Below are 26287 nucleotides of genomic sequence, written 5' to 3' on the forward strand. Positions count from 1 at the left end.
CACCCCGTTTGAGGTTTGTGCAGCAGTAACAGACACCGTAGTGAGTTGCACATACAGATATTTGCTGGGTGTATTCACTGTAACTTTTTTTATTTAATCTGATTTTTTGTTTGTTGGGGGGTTTTTTAGGGGGCAATTGCTTTTGTTTTTAAATATAAAAAAAATTCTGTCGTTGGGAAAATAAAAAGGAATGCTACAACATAATAACATCAGACAAAGGTTTATTTACTCATTTCTCTTACTGTAGCAAACTATCCAGTTCTGAGTATCCATAAATAATAAAAACAGTTGTAGGACACATAGAAAGTAGTAAGTGAAAGTAATTTTCATGTATTTCACATAACAAATCAGGCTTAAGTAATCACTGGCTTCCCACTGAATTTTTAAATGCTCTTGAAAGAATGTAAATAAAAGCAATATGGAAAAGTTATAATCCACAAAATGATGACTATAACAGTTCAGCGCCCCAAAAGTTAAGGATAAAAAGTTCTTTCCTATTATCTTCTTCCTAAACTTCTGTTTAAACAAAAAATAGATTTCATTTGACTTTTGGAACCACAGTGAGGAAGTGACATATGCCCATAGTCTACAATTCTGAATCCCTGGGAAATCAAAGATGGCTTACCTTTTCTAACGTACTGAAGGAAGGCCAGGACTGATATCCATACTCAGATACAAATCGAGCTTTGGGGAAAGTTCTCCAATTCCAGCAGTCACTCACATAATCATAAAAATGTACGTCCCCATAATTCAGGTCATAGGGGTTTGGAGAGAGCCAACCTTCTGCAGTGGTTTTGGCCCCATTTGTAGGACTGGATGTGATAAAAGGACGAGTCTGGTCTCCCTGAATTCAGAAATAAAATGGTTTAAGAGATAATATTTTCACCCAGTAAAGTACAGATCACTTACTTCTTTAAAAGTATCATCAGGTCCCAGAAATGCCAATTTGTCGTCATTTAGTCAAGTAGCTAATAGAAAAGTGATAGAGCCACCTCATTCTTCTGCACTTGACATCCACCAGCACATTTCTGCAGTTTGCCAATCCTCCATATCTCTTTTTTATTTTAATTTAGCTGCACAGAGTCTTAGTTGCAGTATTCAGCCTCTAATTCTCTGATCAAGCATTGAATCCAGGCCTCCCTCGAGCTCAGAGTCTTAACCACTGGACCACCAAGGAAGTCGCTCTTCATATCTTTTCATAAAGCTGCTGCTGCTGCTAAGTCACTTGCTTCAGTCGTGTCCAACTCTGTGCGACCCCATAGATGGCAGCCCACCAGGCTCCCCCGTCCCTGGGATTCTCCAGGCAAGAACACTGGAGTGGGTTGCCATTTCCTTCTCCAATGAATGAAAGGGAAAAGTGCAAGTGAAGTCACTCAGTCGTGTCCGACCCTTAGCGACCCCATGGACTGCAGCCCACCAGACTCCTCCATCCATGGGAGTTTCCAGGCAAGAATACTGGAGTGGGTTGCCATTGCCTTCTCCATTTCATAATGAATTATAGCTTATACCTCACGGCAGCTGTTCCTAATCTTTTCCAATCACATCTTACCTACACTTGACCTTCCCCCTTCATGGGTAGTATACAGTCTGGTACAGAATTCTGGCCTAGTGACATTTTGAGCCTAATAAGTTTTTGTTTTGTGTATGTATGCTGTGAGTGGGGGAGGTTTTATATCAATACACTGTTGATGATGAGCAACATAAGATGTTGAGCAGCATACCTGACCTCTACCTACTAGACACCAGTAATACCTAACCCCCACTCCCCCAAAAAAATTCTACAGACATTGCCAAATGTTGTCCTGTATCTTGGGAACAAAATCACTTCCACTTGAGAAACAAAGGTCTAATGGTTTAGAATGGGCTATCGATCGCTTCTTGGCCTTTTGGCTATAATTAAGTGTAGAATGGGATATGGAATCAGAGGAACATGAGTTTAAATCTCAAATTAGAATCATATTGTTTTGGGAGAGGTCTAAGCCTCAGCTGTCTTATCTGTAAAATGGGGATAATAAATAGTACTTCCGTCATCGGGCTATTGTAGAATGGTAAAAAAAAAAAAAAAAAGGAAATGTGTGGAAGAGATGGCTAAGGGTCCACTGAAATTCATGTTTCCATTTCTGTAATTTGGAGCTGCCTGTAGGATGTGGCTTCCTAACCTATTCGAAGTCTGTGAGACTACATTCTCATTGTCTTCCCCAGTTCACAGGCAAAGGGTGGAGATGGAAGGAGTCTGGGTCTCGAAAAACAGGAGAGCTGCCTGCCCATTAGCAACAGCCATTCTGTAGTGTTACTCAGTAAAAAAGAAACTTTTATTACATAAACCACTAAAACGCTGCAGTTTGTTACAGCAGCCAGGATATAATTATTTAATCCAGTGCCTAGTGCTCAAAATGTTTTAATTATTATCTCACTTAATGAACTGACTTCCTATTTCAGTGAGAAGAATCATTCATTTAGCAAGTCTCTCTCAAGTGTTTACTGCGAGTCAGGCATTTTTCAGCAAGAAAGAGAGAGAATCTATGGCAATGTCAAGTATTAACGCATCAAATCTCTGCTGAGCATTTACCATGAACCAGGAATGCAGTTTTTGCTATATACTGGAGGTTCAGCAAGGAACAAGGCAGACATGCTGACTGCCCTCTTAAAAGAGTAGACTGAGGGGGGCGGTCCTAAGACGGCGGAGGAATAGGACGGGGAGACCGCTTTCTCCCCCACAAATTCATCGAAAGATCATTTGAACGCTGAGAAAATTCCACAAAACAGCTTCTGAATGCTGGTGGAGGACACCACACACCCAGAAAGGCAGCCCATTGTCTTCAAAAGGAGATAGGACAAAATATAAAAAATAAAAAGAGAGACAAAAGAGTTAGGGATGGAGACCCGTCCCAGGGAGGGAGTTGTAAAAGAGGAGAAGTTTCCAAACACCAGGAAACCCTCTCACTGGCAGGTCTGTGGGGAGTTTTGGAATCTCAGAGGGCTACATAACTGGGAAGAAAAAAATAAATAAATAAAACCCACAGATTACGCACCTAACCACAACTCCCAGTGGAGAAGTAGCCCAGACGCTCGCATCCGCCACCAGCAAGCAGGGGCTGAACAGGGAGACACGGGCTGCATTGCTTAGGGTAGGGACTGGGCCTGAATGCCCTGAGGACAATCTGAGGGAGCTAATGTGAGATAGCAACCCAAACTGTGGGATAGCCAGAGAGAGAAAAAAGAAAAAGAGAGAGAACTTTCTTGCAAAAAGCTCTAACCTAAGGCACTGCCGGCCTGTTCACAGAACAAAGGACTGAGGGAATACCAGAGGAGAGCTAGCCCATCCCCCACCAGAGGCAGGGAGGAAGGCGCGCGACAGCCAGAGCCGGAAGGCAAGGGGCAAACTCAGGCCCAGAGACAGCATCCTCTACTGTGAGCAGCTCCCAGTTGCTACCCAAGTCTTCCTGGGATCCTGGACGGTTGACATCTGCCAGAAGGGTCGCAGCCAGAGATCAGCTCCCCAGAGGAGACACACAGCACACCTGAGACAGCGCTCCCACTGCTCACCCAGGAAACCCAAATGGCTGGGACAGGGGAGGTGATAAGATGCGCCGCCTACCTGAGGACTGTGTACTCACCAAGCACCTTCTCTCCTGAGCTGCTCAGACCTGGGAAGGGCACAAAACGCAGGCCCAACCGAGTCTGTGCCTTTGTGGAGTACCCGAGAACCTCAACCTGAGCGGCTTAGACCTGGGAAGTGCACGCAACCCAGGGCCCACTTTAGAAAGTTCTCCTGCAGAGCAACCTGCAGCTTGAGCAGTGTAGACCAGGAAAGCACACACATCATGAGCAGCGGCAAACCCAGTGTGGCCCAGACACTGCAAGCACTCCCCACACATGCCAGTGATATTTGTTTGCAGTGTTCCTCCCTCCCCACAGCACAATTGAACAAGTGAGCCTAAATAAATGACCACCTTTGCATCCTTGTGTTAGGGCGGAAATTAGGCACTGAAGAGACTTGCAAACAGAGGAAGCCAAAATAAACAAAGAAGAGGGAACTCCTTTGGAAGTGACAGGTGCAAGAGATTAAAACCCTGTAGTTAGAATTGACTACATTGGAAGGGGCCTATAGACCTTGCAGGTCAGGAAGCAACAGTTAGAACTGGACATGAAACAACAGACTGGTTCCAAATAGGAAAAGGAGTACATCAAGGCTATACATTGTCACCCTGCTTATTTAACTTATATGCAGAGTACATCATGAGAAATGCTGGACTGGAAGAAACACAAGCTGGAATCAAGATTGCCGGGAGAAATATCAATCACCTCAGATATGCAGATGACACCACCCTTATGGCAGAAAGTGAAGAGGAACTCAAAAGCCTCTTGATGAAAGTGAAAGTGGAGAGTGAAAAAGTTGGCTTAAAGCTCAACATTCAGAAAACGAAGATCATGGCATCCGGTCCCATCACTTCATGGGAAATAGATGGGGAAACAGTGGAAACAGTGTCAGACTTTATTTTTCTGGGCTCCAAAATCACTGCAGATGGTGACTGCAGCCATGAAATTAAAAGACGCTTACTCCTTGGAAGGAAAGTTATGACCAAGCTAGATAGCATATTCAAAAGCAGAGACATTACTTTGCCAACAAAGGTCCGTCTAGTCAAGGCTATGGTTTTTCCTGTGGTCATGTATGGATATGAGAGTTGGACTGTGAAGAAGGCTTGAGCGTGGAAGAATGGATGCTTTTGAACTGCGGTGTTGGAGAAGACTCTTGAGAGTCCCTTGGACTGCAAGGAGATCCAACCAGTCCATTCTGAAGGAGATCAGCCCTGGGATTTCTTTGGAAGGAATGATGCTAAAGCTGAAAGTCCAGTACTTAGGCCACCTCATGCGAAGAGTTGACTCGTTGGAAAAGACTCTGATGCTGGGAGGGATTGGGGGCAGGAGGAGAAGGGGACGACAGGGGATGAGATGGCTGGATGGCATCACCAACTCGAAAGACGTGAGTCTGGGTGAACCCTGGGAGTTGGTGATGGACAGGGAGGCCTGGCGTGTTGCGATTCATGGGGTCGCAAAGAGTCGGCCACGACTGAGCCACTGAACTGACTGAACTGATAGACCTTGAGAAGAAGTATAAGCTGGAACAAGAAACTATCTGAAACTGAACTGACCCCACACTTCCCTCAACAGCTCCAGAGTAAATCCTAGATATATTTTACTATTATCATTTTTTTAATTTTTAAGTTCTTTATCACTCCTTTAATTTTCATTTTCAAAACCTACTATTACCTTGTAAAAAAAAGGACCCTATTTTTTAAGCAAATTTCATATATATATATTTTATAATTTTTGCAATTTTTTTTTAATATTGTATTTTTTAGAGTCTAACCTCTACTCTAGATTTTTAATCTTTGCTTATTGGTATTTGTTATCAATTTTGTACCTTTAAGAATCCAATCTTCAGTACCTATTTTTACTTACGAGTATGATTATTGGCTTGATTGCTCTCTCCCCTTTTGATTCTCCTTTTTCTCCCCCAGGTCACCTCTATCTCCTCCCTCCCCCTTCTCTTCTCTACTTAACTCTGTGATTCTCTTTGGGTGTTCCAGAATGTGGAGAACACCTAGGAAACTGATTACTGGCTAGACTGGTCTCTCTCCTTGTGACTCCCCCTCTTCTCCTCCTGGTCACCTCTATCTCCCTCCTCCCTCTTCTCTTCTCCATGTAACTCTGTGAACCTCTCTGGGTGTCCCTCACTGTGGAGAATCTTTTCACCATTAACCTAGATGTTTTATCATTGGTGCTGATGGAGAAGTCTTGAGGCTACTGTAAGAATAAGAGTGAAAGCCAGAGGCAGGAGGCTTAAATCCAAAACATGAGAACACCGGAAAACTCCTGACTCCAAGGAACACTAATCAGCAAGAGCTCATCCAAAAGCCTCCATACCTACACTGAAACCAAGCTCCACTCAAGAGCCAACAAGTTGCAGAGCAAGACATACCAAGCTAATTCTCCAACAACCCAGGAACATAACCCTGAGCATTAAAACACAGGAGGCCAAAAGTCACACCAAACCCACAGACACCTCAAAACTCACTACTGGACACGTCATTGCACACCAGAGAGAAGAGATCCAGCTCCACCCACCAGAACACCGACACAAGCTTCCCTACCCAGGAAATCTTGACAACCCACTCATCCAACCCCATCCACAGGGAGGAAACTCCACAATAAAGAGGAACCACAAACTTCCAGCATACAGAAAGGCCACCCCAAACACAGCAATATAAACAAGATGAAAAGGCAGAGAAATATTCAGCAGGTAAAGGACTATGATAAAAGCCCACCAAACCAAACAAAAGACAAGGAAATAGGGAGTCTATCTGAAAAAGAATTCAGAATAATGATAGTAAAAATGATCCAAAATCTTGAAAACAAAATGGAGTTACAGATAAATAGTCTGGAGACAAGGATTGAGAAGATGCAAGAAAAGTTTAACAAGGACCTAGAAGAAATAAAAAAGACTAAATCAAGAATGAATAATGCAATAACTGAGATCATAAGCACTCTGGAGGGAACCAATAGTAGAATAACTGAGGCAGAAGATAGGATAAGTGAGGTGGAAGATAGAATGGTGGAAATAAATGAAGCAGAGAGGAAAAAAATAATGAAAAGAAATGAGGACTACCTCAGAGACCTCTGAGACAATGTTAAATGCTCCAACATTCGAATCATAGGAGTCCCAGAAGAAGACAAAAAGAAAAACCAAGAGAAAATACTTGAGGAGATAATAGTTGAAAACTTCCCTAAAATGGGGAAGGAAATAATCACCCAAGTCCAAGAAACCCAGAGAGTCCCAAACAGGATAAACCCAAGCCGAAACACCCCAAGACACATATTAATCAAATCAACAAAGATCAAACACAAAGAACAAATATTAAAAGCAGCAAGGGAAAAACAACAAATAACACACAAGGGAATCCCCATAAGGATAACAGCTGATCTTTCAATAGAAATTCTTCAGGCCAGAAGGGAATGGCAGGACATACTTAAAGTGATGAAAGAGAAAATCCGACAACCCAGATTACTGTAGCCAGTAAGGATCTCATTCAAATATGAGGGAGAAGTCAAAAGCTTTACAGACAAGCAAAAGCTGAGAGAATTCAGCACCACCAAACCAGGTCTTCAAAAGGATCTTCTCTAGACAGGAAACACAGAAAAGGTTTATAAACTCAAACCCAAAACAACAAAGTAAATGGCAACAGAATCATACTTATCAATAATTACCTTAAATTAATAATTACCTTAAATGTAAATGGGTTGAATCCCCCAACCAAAAGACAAAGACTGGCTGAATGGATACATAAACAAGACCCCCATATATGCGGTCCACAAGAGACCCACCTCAAAACAAGTGACATATACAGACTGAAAATGAAGGGCTGGAAAAAGATATTTCACGCAAATGGAGACCAAAAGAAAGCAGGAGTAACAATACTCATATCAGATAAAATAGACTTTGAAATAAAGGCCATGAAAACAGACAAAGAAGGACACTACATAATGATCAAAGGATCAATCCAAGAAGAAGATGTAACAATTATAAATATATATGCACCCAACACAGAAGCACCACAATATGTAAGGCAAATGCTAACAAGTATGAACTGGGAAATTAATAGTAACACAATAATTGTGGGAGATTTTAATACCCCACTCACCTATGGATAGATCAACTAAACAGAAAATTAGCAAGGAAACACAAACTTGAAATCATACAATGGACCAGTTAGACCTAATTGATATCTATAGGACATTTCACCCCCAAACAATTAATTTCACCTTTTTCTCAAGTGCACACGGAACCTTCTCCAGCATAGATCACATCCTGGGCCATAAATCTAGCCTTGGTAAATTCAAAAATTTGAAATCATCTCAAGCATATTTTCTGATCACAATGCAGTAAGATTAGACGTCAACTACAGGAAGAAAACTATTAAAAATACAAACATATGAAGGGTAAACAACACACTTCTGAATAACCAACAAATCACAGAAGAAATCAAAATATGCATAGAAACAAATGAAAATACAACAACCCAAAACCTATGGGATTCAGTAAAAGCAGTGCTAAGGGGAAGGTTCATAGCAGTACAAGCCTAACTCAAGAAACAGGAGAAAAATCAAATAAATAACCTAACTCTACACCGAAAGCAACTAGAAAAAGAAGAAATGAAGAACCCCAGGGTTAGTAGAAGGAAAAGAAATCATAAAAATTACAGCAGAAATAAATGCAAAAAAAAACAAAGGAGACCATAGCAAAAATCAAAAGGTAAAAGCTGGTTCTTTGAGAAGATGAATAAAATAGATAAACCATTAGACAGACACATCAAGAAACAAAGGGAGAAGAATCAAATCAACAAAATTATAAAGGAAAATGGAGAAATCACAACAGACAACACAGAAATACAAAGGATCCTAAGAGACTACTATTAGTAACTATATGCCAAGAAAATGGACAACTTGGAAGAAATGGACAAATTCTTAGAAAAGTGTAACTTTCCAAAAATTTTAACAGACTGATCACAAGCATGGAAATTGAAACTGTAATCAGAAATCCTCCAACAAACAAAAGCCCAGGACCAGACGGCTTCACAGCTGAATTCAACCAAAAATTTAGAGAAGAGCTAACACCTATCCTACTCAAACTCTTCCAGAAAATTGCAGAGGAAGGTAAACTTCCAAACTCATTCTATGAGGCCACCATCACCCTAATACCAAAACCTGACAAAGATCCCACAAAAAAAGAAAACTACAGGCCAATATCACTGATGAACATAGATGAAAAAGTCCTTAACAAAATTTGAGCAAACAAAATCCAACAACATATTAAAAAGATCATACATCACGACCAAGTGGGCTTTATCCCAGGGATGCAAGGATTTTCAATATTCACAAATCAATGTGATATACCACATTAACAAATTGAAAGACAAAAACCATATGATTATCTCAATAAATGCAGAGAAAGCCTTTGACAACATTCAACATCCATTTATGATAAAAACCCTCCAGGAATCAGGCATAGAAGAAATATACCTCAACGTAATAAAAGCCATATATGATAAACTCACAGCAAACATTATCCTCAATGGTGAAAAATCGAAAGCATTTCCCCTAAAGTCAGGAACAAGACAAGGATGCCCACTCTCACCACTACTATTCAACATAGATTTGGAAGTTTTAGCCACAGCAATTAGAGAAAGAAATAAAAGGAATCCATATTGGAAAAGAAGAATTAAAACTCTCACTGCTTGCAGATGACATGATCCTCTACATAGAAAATCCTAGACTCCACCAGAAAATTACTAGACCTAATCAATGAATACAGTAAAGTTGCCGGATATAAAATTAACACCCAGAAATCCCTTGTATTCATATACACTAACAATGAGAATACAGAAAGAGAAATTAAGGAAACAATTCCATTCACCATTGCAACAAAAAGAATAAAATACTTAGGAATATATCTACCTAAAGAAACTAAAGACCTATATATAGAAAACTATAAAACACTGGTGAAAGAAATCAAAGAGGACACAAATAGATGGAGAAATATACCTGTTCATGGATCAAAAGAATCAATATAGTCAAAATGAGTATAGTACCCAAAGCAATCTATAGATTCAGTGCAATCCCTATTAAGCTACCAATGCTATTTTTCAGAGAACTAGCACAAATAATTTTACAATTTGTATGGAAATACAAAAACCTCAAATAGCAAAACAATCTTGAGAAAGAAGAATGGAACTGGAGGAATCAACCTGCCTGACTTCAGGCTCTACTACAAAGCCACAGTCATCAAGACAGTATGGTACTGGCACAAAGACAGAAATATAGATCAATGGAACAAAACAGAAAGCCCAGAGATAAATCCACGCACCTATGGACACCTTATCTTCGACAAAGGAGGCAAGAATATACAATGGAGAAAAGACAATCTAACAAGTGATGCTGGGAAAACTGGTCAACCACTTGTAAAAGAATGAAACTAGAACACTTTCTAACACCATACACAAAAATAAACTCAAAATGGATTAAAGATCTAAAGTTAGACCAGAAACTATAAAACTCCTAGAGGAGAACATAGGCAAAACACTCTCTGACATATATCACAGCAGGATCCTATATGACCCACCTTCCAGAGTAATGGAAAAAAAGCAAAAATAAACAAATGGGACCTAATTAAATTTAAAAGCCTTTGCACAACAAAGGAAACTATAAGCAAGGTGAAAAGACAGCCTTCAGAATGGGAGAAAATAATAGCAAATGAAGCAACTGACAAAGAATTAATCTCAAAAATATACAAGCAACTCCAGCAGCTCAATTCCAGAAAAATAAGCGATCCAATCAAAAAATGGGCCAAAGAACTAACCACTCATTATCAGAGAAATGCAAATCAAAACCACCATGAAGTACCATCTCTCGCCAGTCAGAATGGCTGCTATCCAAAAGTCTACAAGCAATAAATGCTGGAGAGGGTGTGGAGAAAAAGGAACCCTCTTACACTGTTGGTGGGAATGCAAACTAGTACAGCCACTATGGAGAACAGTGTGGAGATTCCTTAAAAAACCGGAAATAGAACTGCCATATGACCAAGCAATCCCACTGCTGGGCATACACACTGAGGAAACCAGAAGTGAAAGAGACACATGTACCCCAGTGTTCATCACAGCACTGTTTACAATAGCCAGGACATGGAAGCAACCTAGATGTCATCAGCAGACGAATGGATAAGAAAGCTGTGGTACATATACACAATGGAATATTACTCAGCTATTAAAAAGAATGCATTTGAATCAGTTCTAATGAGGTGGATGAAACTGAAGCCTATTATACACAGTGAAGTAAGTCAGAAAGAAAAACACCAATACGGTATATTAACGCATGTACATGGAATTTAGAAAGATGGTAACCACAACCCTATATGCGAGACAGCAAAAGAGACACAGATATAAAAAACAGACTTCTGGACTCTGTGGGAGAAAACGAGGGTGGGATGATTTGAAAGAATGGCATTGAAACATGTATATTGTCATATGTGAAATAGATCGCTAGTCCAGGTTCAATGCATGAGACAGGGTGCTCAGGGCTGGTGCACTGGGATGACCCTGAGGGATGTGATGGGGAGGGAGGTGGGAGGGGGGGTTCAGGATGGGGGACACATGTACACCCATGGCTGATTCATGTGCATGTATGGCAAAAACCAAAATATTGTAAAGTAATTAGCCTTAAATTAAAATAAATAAAAAAGAGTAGACTGAAATCTAGTGGTGAAACCAAATGCTGAGCAAGTAACTGTAAGTGTGATGAATGTTTTAAAGGAGAAGTACAGGGCTCTTTTGAAATATAAAACATATTGTAGAAGGCCAATAAGGCCTCCCTGAGAAATAGGTTTTCAGAAAATAATTTTCTCAACTTTCTCCATTAGAATTCTCATTTCTTCTTGGTATATTCACCCATTTTTTTCTTTTCTCATTTCTCTTTTGTCATGGGGCGAAAACCCTTATTCTTTCCCTTTGCCAGCTTCTCTGTAGTCCTCTGGTCATCTTTTGATTTCATTTTGGAATTAACACCAGTAAATTATCATCCGCTCTTTTAAAAAATCTCTCCACTGTCCTTTCCATCAGCTTAAGGACTTTCCATATCCTAATTAAAAAAAAAAAAAATCCCCCAATCTCTTGCAGCCCATCAGATTTCTTTACCACCCATTCCTTTCTCAACCCATCACTCAATTCCTGAGCATTCCAATCCACTGAAATTGTTCTTGGATTTTTCATAAACTATCCATGAACTTCTATTTCCTAAATGAAGCAAGAGTCCCCACACTCTTCCCCCTCTGGTATGCAATAAATGACCTATTTACTACTTTCTGGTGTTCTCCCTACTCCTGACTGCTTGTTCACTACTCTTTCACATTCCGATTTCCCCAAACCTTTCTGATCATTCCTTCTCCAGCTCCCCTCTCCATTCTTGGATGGACATCACTCTCTTCAGCCTCTCCTGCTCTATACCTTTTCCCAAGGCTGCCATCTCACCAATGTTCTGATTGCTCCCAGACCACTTCACCCTCACATTTCAGTTTCCAATAACCTGGCTCCAGATTTCACCTGGCTTGTCCTGCCAATATCTCAAATCTAATCTTTCAAAGCAGAACACCTTATTTACTTATCCCAAACCTACTTGCCTATGCCTCCTACCTTCATAAAAAGTGCTTAAGTAGGAATCATCTTCCATTTCTTCCTCTCTCTCACATCTCACACTCACTTGCTCGGGATCAATTTTTTTTTTTTCCCATCACCTCATTTCCAGCCCCACTACCTATGACTTATATGACCTTGAACAATTCATCTTTCTAACCCTCCAGTGTCTTCATCTCTAAAATCAAGATTACATTACTTACATTCCAGGGTCCTTAAATCCTACAAAGCACCTTTATCATTACTATGTTAATATAATAAGCATAATCTATCAATGCTTGGCATATAATATTCCCAATAACTTGGAATTTTCCATTATTATAACTTGTTTTCTCATCTAGAATCTCTCACCTCACTAGTTCTTTGTTAGTAATAGTACCAGAAAGGGAAGGGTATACCCAACTAAACGCAGATTTCCAAAAGACAGTACAGAAAGACAAGAAGGGCTTCTTCAATGAACAGAGTATAAAATTAGAAGAAAACAACAGAAGGGGAAAGAATAGAGATTTCTTCAGGAAAATTGGAGTTACCAAGGGAACATTTGCCCAAAGATGGGCACAATAAAGATTAGAAATGGTAAAGACGTAGTAGATGCTGAAGAGATCAAGAAGAGATGGAAAGAATGCACAGGACAAGGGAGACGTGTATAAAAAAAGATCTTAATGAACTGGATTACTACAATGGTGTGGTCAGCCAGAGCCAGCCATTCTGGAGTATAAAGTCAAGTGGGCCTTAGGGAAGCACTGCTGTTAATAAAGCTAGTGGATGTGATGGAATTCCAGTAGAGCTATTCAAAACTCTAAAGGATGATGCCATCAAGGTGTTGCATCCAATATGTCAGCAAATCTGGAAGACTGAGCAGTGGCCACAGGACTGGAAAAGGTCAATCCTCATCCCAATTCCCAAGAAGGGTCGTACTAAAGAATGTGCTAACCATTGGACAATTGCACTCCTCTCCCATGGTAGTAAAGTCATGCTTAAAATCTTGCATGCTAGGCTTTAGCATATGTGAACCAAGAACTTCCAGGTGTCCAAGCTGCGTTTAGAAAAGGAAGAGGAACCAGAGATCAAATTGCCAAAATTCGCTGGATCATAGAGAAAGCTAGGGAATTCCAGAAAAATATCTACCTCTGTTTATTGACCACGCTCAAGCCTTTGACTGTGTGGATCATAATAAATTGTGGAAAGTTCTTAAAGAGATGGGAATACCACACCATCTGACCTGTTTCCTGAGAACCTGTATGCAGGTTAAGAAGCAACAGTTAGAACCCTGTATGGAACAATGGACTGATTCAAGATTGAGAAAGAAGTATGACAGGGCTGTCTGCTGTCACCCTGTTTGTTTAATCTATATACTGAACACATCATAAGAAATGCCAGGCTGTATGAGTTACAAGCTGGAATCAAGACAGGCAGGAGAAACATCAACAACCTCAGACATGCAGATGATACCACTCTAAGGGCAGAAAGTGAAGAGGAACTAAAGAGCGTCTTGATGAGGGGGAAGATGGAGACTGAAAGAGCCAGTTTAAAACTGGATATTTAAAAAAACTACAATCATGGCATCCGGCCACATTACTTCATGGAAAATAAAAGGGAAAAAAGGTGCAACTAGAGACAGATTTCCTCTTCTTGGGCTTTAAATTCACTGAAGATGGTGACTGCAGCCATGAAATCAGAAGATGTTTGCTTCTTGGCAGGAAAGCCATGACAAACCTAAACAGTGTGTTAAAAAGCAGAGACAGTACTCTGCTGACAAAAGTCCATAGAGTCAAGGCTGTGAGAGCTGGACCATAAAGAAAGTGGAGCACTGAAGACCTGATGCCTTTGAACTGTGGTGCTAGAGAAGACTCCTGAGAGTCCCTTGGACAGCGAGGAGATCAAGGGAAATCAACCCTGAATACTCATTGGAAGGACTGATGCTGAAACTCCAGTATTTTGGTCATCTGATGCAAACAGCTGACTCATTGGAAAAGTCCCTGATGCTGGGAAAGATTGAGGGCAGAAGGAGAAGAGGGCATCAGAGGATGAGATGGCTGGATGGCATCACCAATGCAATGGACATGAACTTGGGCAAACTTCGGGAGATGGTGAGGGACAGAGAGGCCTGGTGAGCTGCAGTCCATGGGGTCACAAAAAGTCAGACATGATGGGCTGACTGAACAACAACAATAGTACCATCTAGGACATGAATCATAAAATTCCTCCCCTCCCCACAAATGTCTACTAGCTTCCCACCGTCTACTGAATGAAGCCCAACTCCATAACGTGATTCAAAGTCCTTTGAAGATTTGTTTCCAAACTGCCTTTTCTGTCTTTGACTCTCCACACCAATCCACAAGTCCTTTGCTTCAAGCACTGGGCACTGCTTGCTGCTTCCTATACCTCCCTGTTTTCACATCTTTTCACCTTTCTTGACATGGCCAAAATACCTAAAGAAGAACCCTTTTGCCTCAAATTCTACCCTACCTTTAAGGCTTGGTTTGAATGTCACCTTATAATTGAAAGCCTTTCTAGATCCTTCCAGTTAAAACGACTGGTTCTTCCATACAATTGCCAACATTTTGGAACTACATTTTTCATAGCACTTCTTTCACTCAGCCATGTGGAGCTGGTATTTCTTTTCATGTTTCCCAAGAGCTATCAGCTCTACGAGGATAACAGTTTCCCCACAGCATTCAGAATGAGGCTTTGCTCCTAGAAATATAATCCAGCAAATTCTGGTTGAATTTTAAAATATTAAAAAGCATGGTAAGATTATAGGGAATAAAATTTTAAACAATATTCTATTATAATGGCTTTAAAGTAAAATTGGAAAAGGCTGATCAACTGATCTTAACAATCAAGCTTGATTGGTTTCCCTCCATTATTCCAGATTCTTGAATAATCTGGTAAATTAAGCCAGTCAGTAAAATTACTTATGAGTCTCTGCCGAAAAATATCCACCTGTGATAATGCACTATGATTTATTTCCATTTTTGTATAATTGCTGCTTTTTGTTTGATTTTTAGTCTCAGATCTCACAGATGATTTCTTTCTAGATCATGACCTTAAATGGTTATTTGAACCAAGAGATACCATAAGACAGACCAAGAGAATGACTGTTCTTTAAAAAGCATGAATTGCAAAAGACGACTGGTCATTCTGCAAGTGTGTGGATGAGTCAATTTACGCTCCTTTTCCTTAAATGCTTTGTGTGCTGTGTCTGTGTGCTCGGTTGTATCCAACTCTCTTGCAACCCCATCGACTGTAGCCTGCCAGCCTCCTCTGTCTGTGGAATTTTCTGGGCAAGAATGCTGGAGCGGGTTCCCCTTTCTTACTCCAGGGTATCTTCCAGACCCAGGGATTGAACCCAAGTCTCCTGAGGCTCCTGCATTGGTAGGCGGATTCTTTACCACTGCACCACCTGGGGAGCCCAAGTGCACGTGACTCCTAAATGCTTTATACTTTGATATAAATGACAACAGTTATGATTATATAGCACTTAATCCTGTCCATCTTGAAATAAATTAGCAAACATCACTTACTGCTCACAAAATTATTTAAAAAAAAAAAACAAAAAACACAGATTCCCTTGAGAAATTCCCTGGTAGTTCAGTGGTTAAGACTTGGTGTTTTCCCTGCCATGGGCCCAGCCCTGGTTGGGAAACTAAGATCTCACAAGCTGTTTGTAGAAGGAAGGGAGGGAAGGAGAGTGGGAAGAAAGAAAGAAGGAAAGAAGTGGTTCCTGTTCAAGATGGCAACATAACTAAAAAAAAATGACAGCTTGTAAAAAAGTTAAATAAAAACAAAGATTCCTTGTGAGAAAGGCATCAAGCTTTCATTTAAAAGATGGATAAGAAGTGGTACGTACAAACTAATTTCTCAACAGTGTGGTGTTAAAATTAGAGATTAAAGTTGGAAAGTATCTGAAGACCTCTCTTGCTGAGGGAAACCAACAAAGATGATACTGATGATAAGCATGAAGTAAAAATCTGCTGTGTGCAAGAATCTGTGTAATCACCTTCCATCCACTACCTCATTGTGTAATCACCTTCCATCCACTACCTCACTTAAATCTACATAACATCTTTTAAGAGTTGCTGACTCTTAGATGGGAAAATGGAGATTAAGTAATTTATCCAAGTTTACTATGGACAGTATGTGGCCCAGCCAGGATTTGGAGTCATGCACTCTTAAGCACTAAGCTACGAAATGAAAATTCTCAGATATTAACATCCATTTTGTAAACCTGTCAGATACGAAAAACATGATACCAATACTGTGAGTAAACAGGTAAGTGTTCTATAAATGTTAAAGCTTCTACCATCACATTTTGTGAATTGAAAAACTCTTCATGACACATGACTACTTAGCATAACAGATAAGCAAATCTTTGAACCTATGTTTTTCATGAATCCTCACTGAAGTTTCTTCACATAAAGATCTCTCAGCCTGAACAGATGCTCCCAGCTTACATATTCTAATAAAGAATGTTGACTTACATGGATACTTCTAAATTGTAGATGCAATACTATGTTTCTAGAAAACTTAAGTATCTATAGCTTTAAGAGAAGTTATAAACCCAAATTGGACACTAACCACAGGAAAAATTAAATACATGAGGGTTAAAAAAATATATATATGCACCCTACAATGCAGATTGGTGCAGTCCCTGTGGAAAACAGTATGAAAGTTCCTCAGAAAACTAAAAACAGAATTACCATACGATTCAGCAAAGCCACTCCCAGGCACATATTCAAACAAAACTATAATTCAAAAAGATACATACAACTCTATAGCCATGACATGGAAACAACCTAAATGTCTATCAGCAGATGAATGGATAAAGAAGGTGTAATGTATATACACAATGGAATACTGCTCAGTCATAAAACAGAGTGAAATAATGCTATTTGCAGCAACATGGATGCAACCAGACATTATCATACTAAGTGAAGTGAGAAAGATAAATATATGATATCGTTTCTATGTGGAATATGAAATATAACTCAAATGAACCTATGAAACAGAATCATGGACATAATGAACAGGCAGATGGTTGCCAACGGAGAGTTGGGGGAGGGATAGAGTGAGAGCCTGTGGTTAACAGATGTAAGCTTTTATATATATATTCATAGAATGGATAAATAACAAAGTCCTACTGTATAGCACAGGGAACTATATTCAGTATCTTATAATAAACCACAGTGGAAAAGAATATTTTAAAAAGGGTGTGTGTATGTATATATATATATATACATATATATATATGTATATATATACATACACACACACACATATATATGTGTGTATATATACCTGAATCACTTTGCTGTACAGCAGTAATTAATCAAACACTGTAAATCAGCTGTACTTCAATAAAAAACAAACTAAAATAAAACCTATGCCCCCCCCGAAGTCATTGTTACATGTCCAGTCTGGCATGTCCAGACTGTTACATGGGTGAATTTGTTTCAACAAAGCCAATAATCTCTATTTTATTTATATTGTTCCTAGATATTAAAATGGAAAAAGCCCCTAACTCATTCTGTGAGGTGAGTACTAGCACATGCACCCCAAACACTATGAGCTGGGTCCCATGGGCCAAATATTTCTTGCAAGAGATGCAACCAGTCCATCCTAAAGGAGATCAGTCCGGTGTGTTCATTGGAAGGACTGATGTTGAAGATGAAACTCCAATCTGGCCACCTGATGCGAAGAGCTGACTCATTGGAAAAGACCCTGATGCTGGGAAAGATTGAGGGCAGGAGGAGAAGGGGACGACAGGATGAGATGGTTGGATGGCATCACCGACTCAATGGACATGAGTTTGGGTGGACTCCGGGAGTTGGTGTTGGACAGGGAGGCTTGGCATGCTGCAGCTCATGGGGTCGCAAAGAGTCGGACATGACTGAACGACTGAACTGAACTGAATAATTATGTTTAGGTAACATTTTTAATACTGAATATAAATGTTATGAGACCCAACATCCATCCTCCTATTACTAGAGTCCCCTCGTCTTTCTTTGTGAGTCTCATCTACTAGATTCAATTTTTAAAAACAAAATTGGCTCCTCTAGGAATGAGTTTACAATTCTTAATCTTATCACCTCTGTCACCAGCCACCCAATTCTACTCCTGGGCAACAGGTGGTGGTTTAATTGCTCAGTTGTGTCTGACTCTTCGAGACCCCTTGGACCATAAACTTCCATACTCCTCTGACCATGAGGTTTTCCAGGCAAGAATACTGGAGTGGGTTGCCATTTCCTTCTCCAGTGCATCTTTCCGACCCAGGGATTGAACCTGCATCTCTCGTGTCTCCTGCATTGCAGGTGGATTCTTTACTTACTGAGCTATCAGGGACCAATTTTACTTGTGAATATAAATTTTAAAATCCTACCAAAATCTTAGCAAATCAAATCCAGCAGGGCAAAAGAACAAGGCGTTATAACTAAATAGAGCTTGGATTATGACTAGCTTATTATTAGAAAATTAATTCACAGTGGTCACTATACTGGGGCTTCCCAGGTGGCACTATTGGTAAAGAAACTGCCGGCTAATGCAGGAGACATAAGAGATGCAGCTTTGATCCCTGGGTCAGGAAGATCCCCTGGAGAAAGGCATGGCGACCCACTCCAGTACTCTTGCCTAGAGAATCCCATGGACAGAGGAGCCTGGCGGGCCACAGTCCACAGGGTCCCAAAGAGCTGGACACGACTGAGCAACTTAGCGCATGCACAGTCACTATATTAGTATCTTAAAGAACTAAAAGGCAGGGGAGGGAAAGAAGCAGTGTATCAATAAAGCATCTAATGCAGACATTCTCGACCTTTGGGGATCCATGGATGGGCTGGCTCCAAAGAGTTCCTGACAACCTGTGATTCAAAGTGCAATATTGGTGTACATGTGCTAAGTTTCACAGACAGGTTAATTCTCAAAGAAGTCAATTCATGAATCCTTTCATATGTTGCAGCATTACTGGGCTGCATTAACAAAAAAAGTACAGAAAAATATACATCAATATTCAAACTGTTGCATTTTCAGAACAGATTCTTAAAATTCTACTTCATTAAAAAGCATGGTGGGGCTTCCCTGATGGCTCAGTGGTAGAGCGCCTGTCTGCCAGTGTGAGGGACATGGGTTTGATCCCTGATCTGGGAAGACCTTACCTACCTCGGAGCAACTAAGCCTGTGCACCACGACTACTAAGCCTGTGGTCTAGAGCCTGAGAGTCGCAAATACTGAGCCCATGTGCTGCAGCTACTGAGCTGACACGCCCTAGATCATGTGCTCAGCAGCAAAAGAGGCCACCACATTGAGAAACCTGTGCACCCCAAGGAAGAGTAGCCCCACTTCCACAACTAGAGAAAGCCCGCACAGCAAAGACCCAGCACAGCCAATAATAAGTAAACAATTAAAAAAAAAAAAAAAAAAAGCATGACAGGCACACCATTTTTCCTAGGAACCTAGAGGTTATCATACTAAATGGAGTAAGTCAGAGAGAGAGACAAATATCATTATATCACTAATATGTGGAATCTAAAATACAAATTGATATATCTATGAAACAGAAAACAGACTCACAGATATAGAGAGTAGACTTGTGGTTGCCAAGCGGGAGGGGAGGTAGGAGAGGAAAGGAACAGGAGTTTGAGATTAGCAGAGGCAAACAATTATATACAGGATGGATAAACAATAATGTCCTACTGCATAACACAGGGAACTGTATTCAAGACCCTATGACAACCCATATGGAAGAGAATATGAAAAATCATATATATTATAGATATAACTGAGTTATCTTGCTACATGGAAGAAATCAACACAACACTGTAAACCAACTATACTTCAACAAAACTTTTTAAGATATCCAAAAAGTGGAAATAATACAAATGCCCATCAACTAATGGATAAACAAATGTGGGATACCCGTATAATAAAATACTATTTGACAATAAAAAGGAATGAAGTACTGATACATGCTACAACATGGATGAAACTAAAATATTTTGCTAAGTGAAAGAAGCCAGTCACAAAAGACTACCTATTGTGTGACTTTACTTATACGAAATGTCCAGAATAGGCACCTCCATAGAGAAAGAAAGCAGATTAACGTTTGCCTTGGGAGAAGGTGGAGCACAAATCGGGAATCAGTGTTAACAGATACAGTATATTTTAGATAGCGATGATAGTTGCAAATACTGAAAATATACTAAAAATTACAGTGGAGTTCATGTTATGCGATAGAAAGCAAAACCTTCCTGCCAGTGACATGGAGCATACGGAAGAAATGAGTTTCATTGTTCTGAGCCATGGAAATTTGGGGTTGTTGTGTTATCACAGAATGCATTAGCCTATTTTAATAATGTAGCCAATAAATAGACATTTCCTCTATCTACCTACAAATTAAGTCAGAAAACCCATGCCCTCAATCTCTAGACAAAATTCCATCATCCTACATTCATCAGGTTATAGGCCTCTGTATCAAAGCGAACTTGGTTGGATATGTATCTCTATATGTGACTGAACATTACAATTTGAAAGTGTCATGAAACTCAGTGAGGGCCTAAAACCTGAAAATACACAGTAGATATTGGAATATAAATCTGAAAATATTTGTTAAATGTTTCCAAACATTTGGTTTTATTTTTTATGATTTCACTTTGTCATCATCTTAGACAACAAAAAAGGGAAGATTAAATGCTGGGTAATTGCATTCTTACATGTCCAAAAATTTCTCATTCAAAGAATTATAATGCCTTTAATACTAGTGTATAAGCATCAGTACATCACATTTAAGGTGAATTAAACAATGATCCAATTTAAAATTACACAGGGTGATAGAAGATATATTGTATATGTATCTGCCAAATCACTTTATCATAAAGTGATTTCCAAATGCATCATTTCTTCTATTTTCAAAAATCCTATCCATCAAAAAGTTCTATTATCACATCTTTCATTCAGATTTTCCTGATTATTATCATGGATGTTTTGTTAGTTGTGTGACGTTACATGTGATCATTCTATGTCTTACTTTTTTCCCTTTAAAGCTCACAGGAAGATTTCCTCTTAGACTCTATGTAAGTAGTCAAGGACCTTAGGGTTACAGAAATTATATCTTAGTAAACCAAAATCATGTTTCAGATTTTTAATGTCTTGAAATACCCATGCCAGTGTGATAACTGTCATTCCCACCAAATATTGGGATTCTCTATATTTTCCATTGCTAATCTATTAATTGTTGTGGTAGTCATTTGATGGCAAAGCAAATCTAATGGGATATTTAAGTGTATAAATTTTAAAAAGGGGCAGGACAGGCCCAGCATTTTTACTGCAATTGAAGGTTTGGGGCAACTGTGCCTCCAGCAAGTCTATCAGTGCCATTTTCCTACAGCATCTGCTCATTTTGTATTTGTCACATTTTGGTAATTTATACAATCACTCCAACTTTTAAACTATTACTATGCTTGTTATAGTGATCTGTAATCAGTGATCTTTGAGGTTATTACTGTAATTGTTTTGGGACACCACGAACCCCACTCACATAAGATGGCGAACTTAATCCTTAAGTGTCGTGGGTGTTCTGACTGGCCAGCCACTCCCCATGAGGGACTGAAGAGACCAGCCATTCTCTTCAGGCCTTCCTTTTCCCTGAGACACAACAGTATTAAAATTAGGCCAAGTAAGTGTTCAAGTGAAAGCAAGAGAATATGCCTCTCCTTGAAATCAAAAACTAGAAATGATTCAACTTGTAAGGAAGGCATGTCAAAATCCAAGATAGGCCAAAAGACAGGCCTCTTTCACCTGAGGTCTATTCACTTCTATTCACCAGCCAAATTGTGAATGCAAAGGAAAACTTCTTGAAGAAAATTAAAAGTGCTACTTCAGTGAAAACATGAATGATAAAAAACAAAACAGTCTTATTGCTGATATGGAGAAGTTCTCGATAGATCAAAACAGCCACATACACTCTTAAGCCAAAGCCTATTCCAGAGCTGGGCCCTAATTCTATGAAGACTGAGAGTGAGAGAGGTGAGGAAGCTGCAGAAGAGCCTGAAGCCAGCGGAGGTTGGTTCATGAGACTTAAGGGAAGGAGCCATTTCCATAACATAAGAGTGCAAAGTGAGGCAACAAGTGCTTGATGTAGAAGCTGCAGCAAGTTATCTAGAAGATCTAGCTAAGATCATTTTATTACTTCTGGAATGGCAAGCATGAGCACAGCATTGTACTGGTTCTTTCTCCCCCACATCCCAGTTCCTACTGGGATGACACAGACGGATTCATTGAATGCTACGCATATACTAAGCTGTGTTACACTGAGGCACGCTGAGTTTGGGGACTCCACTGCTTTTTTTTTTTTTTCCATTTTTAAACTTTACAATATTGTATTAGTTTTGCCAAATTTTTGGTCACACTGGGAGGCATACAGAATCTCAGTTCCCCGGCCAGGGATCCAACATGCAGCCCCTGCACTGGAAGCATGGAATCTTAATGACTGGACCACCAGGGAAGTCCATGAACTTACTTCTAAGACGATCGTTCGGATGTTTTTCACGTACAGTGTCACATAGTCTTTGATGTAGGTTTGAAAGTAGCCGGGCTTTGTATCATACCAACCCATCATTAGTGCTGCTTCATTTTCATTATTCCCACTCCATGTGATGATGGAGGGATGAGATTTCAGTCTCCGGACCTAAAATTGAAGAAAACATAAAACAATTTTCAAATGTTCAACATAAAAAGGCTCAGAGTTGCAATTATTCATAAAATTATAACCATTGCCTTTCTGCATGTGTATTTTTACATGTCAGAAGACTCATCAGAAAATGAGCAGTAATGTTACATGTGGGAAGACATTTTAAGAAACCTATGACATTCTTTTTATCTACATTTTATAAACATTGATAAAATACGGTTCCTCTTCTGTTTTATAAAAACTGATGAAAATATAATCCCTTTTACTAAAAGGGAAAAACAAATCAACTTATCACTATCTGGCTTACCACAAAAAGGTTCTAAGAAATACAAAGGGCAGAAGACATTACATTACAGAGGTTAGTTTCTCAAAAGCAAGGTGGAGTTTTTGAGGAAGAAACAAATAAGACAAAACAAACACTACTGTGAGAGAGGGACTGAAGTCCCACACAGTCTCCAGCAAGATCAGAAAACCACCAGGACAGGTAGAGAGGGCTTTACAAAGCAAGTGAGTACCACAAGAGATTCTGGAATTTACAAAGACATGAAGCATTCTAAAGGAAAAAAGATTAAGACATCAAGAGTCTGTCCTCTGAAATAACTATGTCATATCTTAAGACTTTGGCCACTTGATGGGAAGAGCTGACTCATTGGAAAAGACCCTGATGCTGGGAGGGATTGGGGGCAGGAGGAGAAGGGGATGACAGAGGATGAGATGGTTGGATGGTATCATTGACTCAACGTACATGAGTTTGAGCAAACTCAGGGAAGTCTAGCATGCTGCAGTCCATGGGGTTGCAAAGCGTTGGACATGACTTAGCGAATGAACAGCAATGTCTTAAGAAATCAACTAAGGTTAAGTCATTGAATATATCTAAATACAGAAAAAGAAATTGAGGAATCTGAAAACCCTGCATGATCTGGGCTCACTGTAGGCCAGCCCTTCATAGAGGGGAAAGGATTCAGTTCTTCTGACACACTGGAAGATAACTCAGCAGAAGACGGCAATTAAATCTCTTTGAGAACAACAGAGTGAGTCAATGGTCAAGAGAAATTTTTTTGGAACATGTTTTAGCAATATAACCTCATTGGTATTCATAGCTTCTCTTGCACTGGAATGGATGATTACATGATGGGTTTCAGCTGATGTTCTCACTGTGGTCTCCATTCAATATGCTAAGTAATTCACATGTGAAATAGAGATGTATTAAGAATACCTTCGGAGAAGGCAATGGCAAGCCACTCCAGTACTCTTGCCTAGAAAATCTCAAGGACGGAGGAGCTTGGTAAGCTTCAGTCCATGGGGTCGCTACTAGTCGGACACCACTGAGCGACTTCACTTTCACTTTTCACTTTCACGCATTGGAGAAGGACATGGCAACCCACTCCAGTGTTCTTGCCTGGAGAATCCCAGGGACGGCGGAGCCTGGTGGGCTGCCGTCTATGGGGTCACACAGAGTCAGACACAACTGAAGTGACTTAGCAGCAGCAGCAAAAATACCTTAAAGAGATGTATGTCATTTAAAAAATTAAAGTTTGTGTTTTTTCTAAACTAGTCTTATAAACAGTATTTCCTTATTTGCCCCTGGAAATACTGTTTCTAAGGTAGCTTCCCTGATAGCTCAGTTAGTAAAGAATCTGTCTGCAATGCAGGAGACCCCGGTTCGATTCCTGGATCAGAAAGATTGCTGGAGAAGGGATGGGCTACCCACTCCAGTATTCTTCGGCTTCCTTGGTGGCTCAGCTGGTAAAGAATCCACATGAAATGCAGGAGACCTATGTTTGATCCCTGGGTTGAGAAGATCCCCTGGAGAAGGGAAAGGCTACCCACTCCAGTATTCTGGCCTGGAGAATTCTGGCCATGGACTATTCAGTCCATGGGGTCACAAAGAGTCAGACACAACTGAGCACTTTTCACTTTCACTTTTCATATACAGGTAAAAGAGGGCTATGACCAATTGTGACAGGCATGCTTCTGGTACTGATGAAAATACAAATACCGAAGAGACAAAAAACTTCAGTGACTCTATGCTGCACACACCCTTCAAACTGACCTAGAATTTTATGATGAGCTTTACTTTAAAATTTAAATAAACCCTGCACAAAAAGTTCTCTTTAATAATACATAAAAGAACTGAAAACACATAGATATATTTTAATTGTGTGAAGGAAAATTTAAAATAAGACTGAAATGTTTACAACCTACATAACTACAATTAATATTTTAAAAGTTATTCATTCATCCATCCACTTATACATCGGATGACTAATACAGCTGGGTCATGGGGGAACTTGCCCTAAGCCTCGGGGAGATTACAACCTTGATGGAGTGACAAAACATTGAACAAGTAATTTTAAGTGTGATGTATGTCACAAAGGGAAAATGACCTAATCTAGACTTGCAGACATAGAAAGTTTCTTCCCAGAGAGTCATGCCCAAGGTAAGACGAGTCAGAAAAAGAACGACTGAGATCATCCACAGGGGAGGGTAATAGGCAAGACATTCCAGGTCAGGGAAAGTACGGGGAATATGGTATCTAATGAGGCTGGGGAGACAGGCAGAGAAAAGATAGTGCATGGAGGATCTTTAACTGTATCTAGAGGGCTCTGAGTAAGGGATGATTCAATGCTCACTTTCTAAACTTAAGAAAAAACGGACACAGAAAACAAACTGTGACCCAGTGAATTATTATTATAAGGCAATCACACTTGCAACACCATCCAGACTAAGAAAACTTCACCAACACCCCAGGAGCCCTCATGTACCCCTTCCTAATCACAGTCCTTCCTTCCAAAAGTAACCACTATCTTGAGTGTCATAATATTTTTTTCATTTCTTTTGGTTTTCCCCACAAATATACATTCACAGACACCAATTTTAACTTATAGATTTTAATATACTCGGTGGATTTCGATCCACTGACATTCTTATCCTTACTGAACTTCAAATTGTCCCACTTTTGGTCGGTCAGTCTCATCAACATTCTTTTAACATCTTTGGTAGCCTCCTTGTTATTTGTATGCCAAAATATTCCAGCATCATCTCCTGCTCCAGACCTGGAACCAGCCATTTCTCTAAGAACTCTTCTCTTAGTGGGAAAGACTATTTCAATACAAGGATGCTCAATTTGACTAGGCTGTTCACTCTTTTTAAGATTTTTCAGTGAACAGAGCTAGGATATAATCACTTCTTTGCATTTATAGATCTATAAATATAAGGTATTTATATGTGGAAGTCAACAGAAATCAAGGAGTTAAGAATCAAAATTTTTGGCCTGAGAAATTCAAAGACTGGTATTGCCATTTATTGAGGTGGGGAACACAGCAAGAAAAGCAAGTCTGGGGAAGGTAATATAAGTTTGGTT

General features: G+C 39.8%; 1 protein-coding gene across 2 annotated transcripts in view; it reads right to left on the reverse strand.

Moving 5' to 3' along the window:
- The window catches only part of MANBA (mannosidase beta), a 128637-nt gene that overhangs the window by 41881 nt on the left and 60469 nt on the right, over positions 1 to 26287 (reverse strand). For both annotated transcript variants that reach the window (XM_055587820.1, XM_055587821.1), the window contains exons 11-12: positions 22753 to 22920; positions 626 to 844 (exon numbers count right to left, since the gene is read on the reverse strand). In XM_055587820.1, the coding sequence (XP_055443795.1) occupies positions 626 to 844; positions 22753 to 22920 (387 nt within the window). The remainder of the gene's footprint in view (positions 1 to 625; positions 845 to 22752; positions 22921 to 26287) is intronic.

The sequence above is a fragment of the Bubalus kerabau genome, chromosome 7, assembly GCF_029407905.1.
Source record: "Bubalus kerabau isolate K-KA32 ecotype Philippines breed swamp buffalo chromosome 7, PCC_UOA_SB_1v2, whole genome shotgun sequence".
NCBI classification, from domain to species: Eukaryota; Metazoa; Chordata; class Mammalia; order Artiodactyla; family Bovidae; genus Bubalus; species Bubalus kerabau.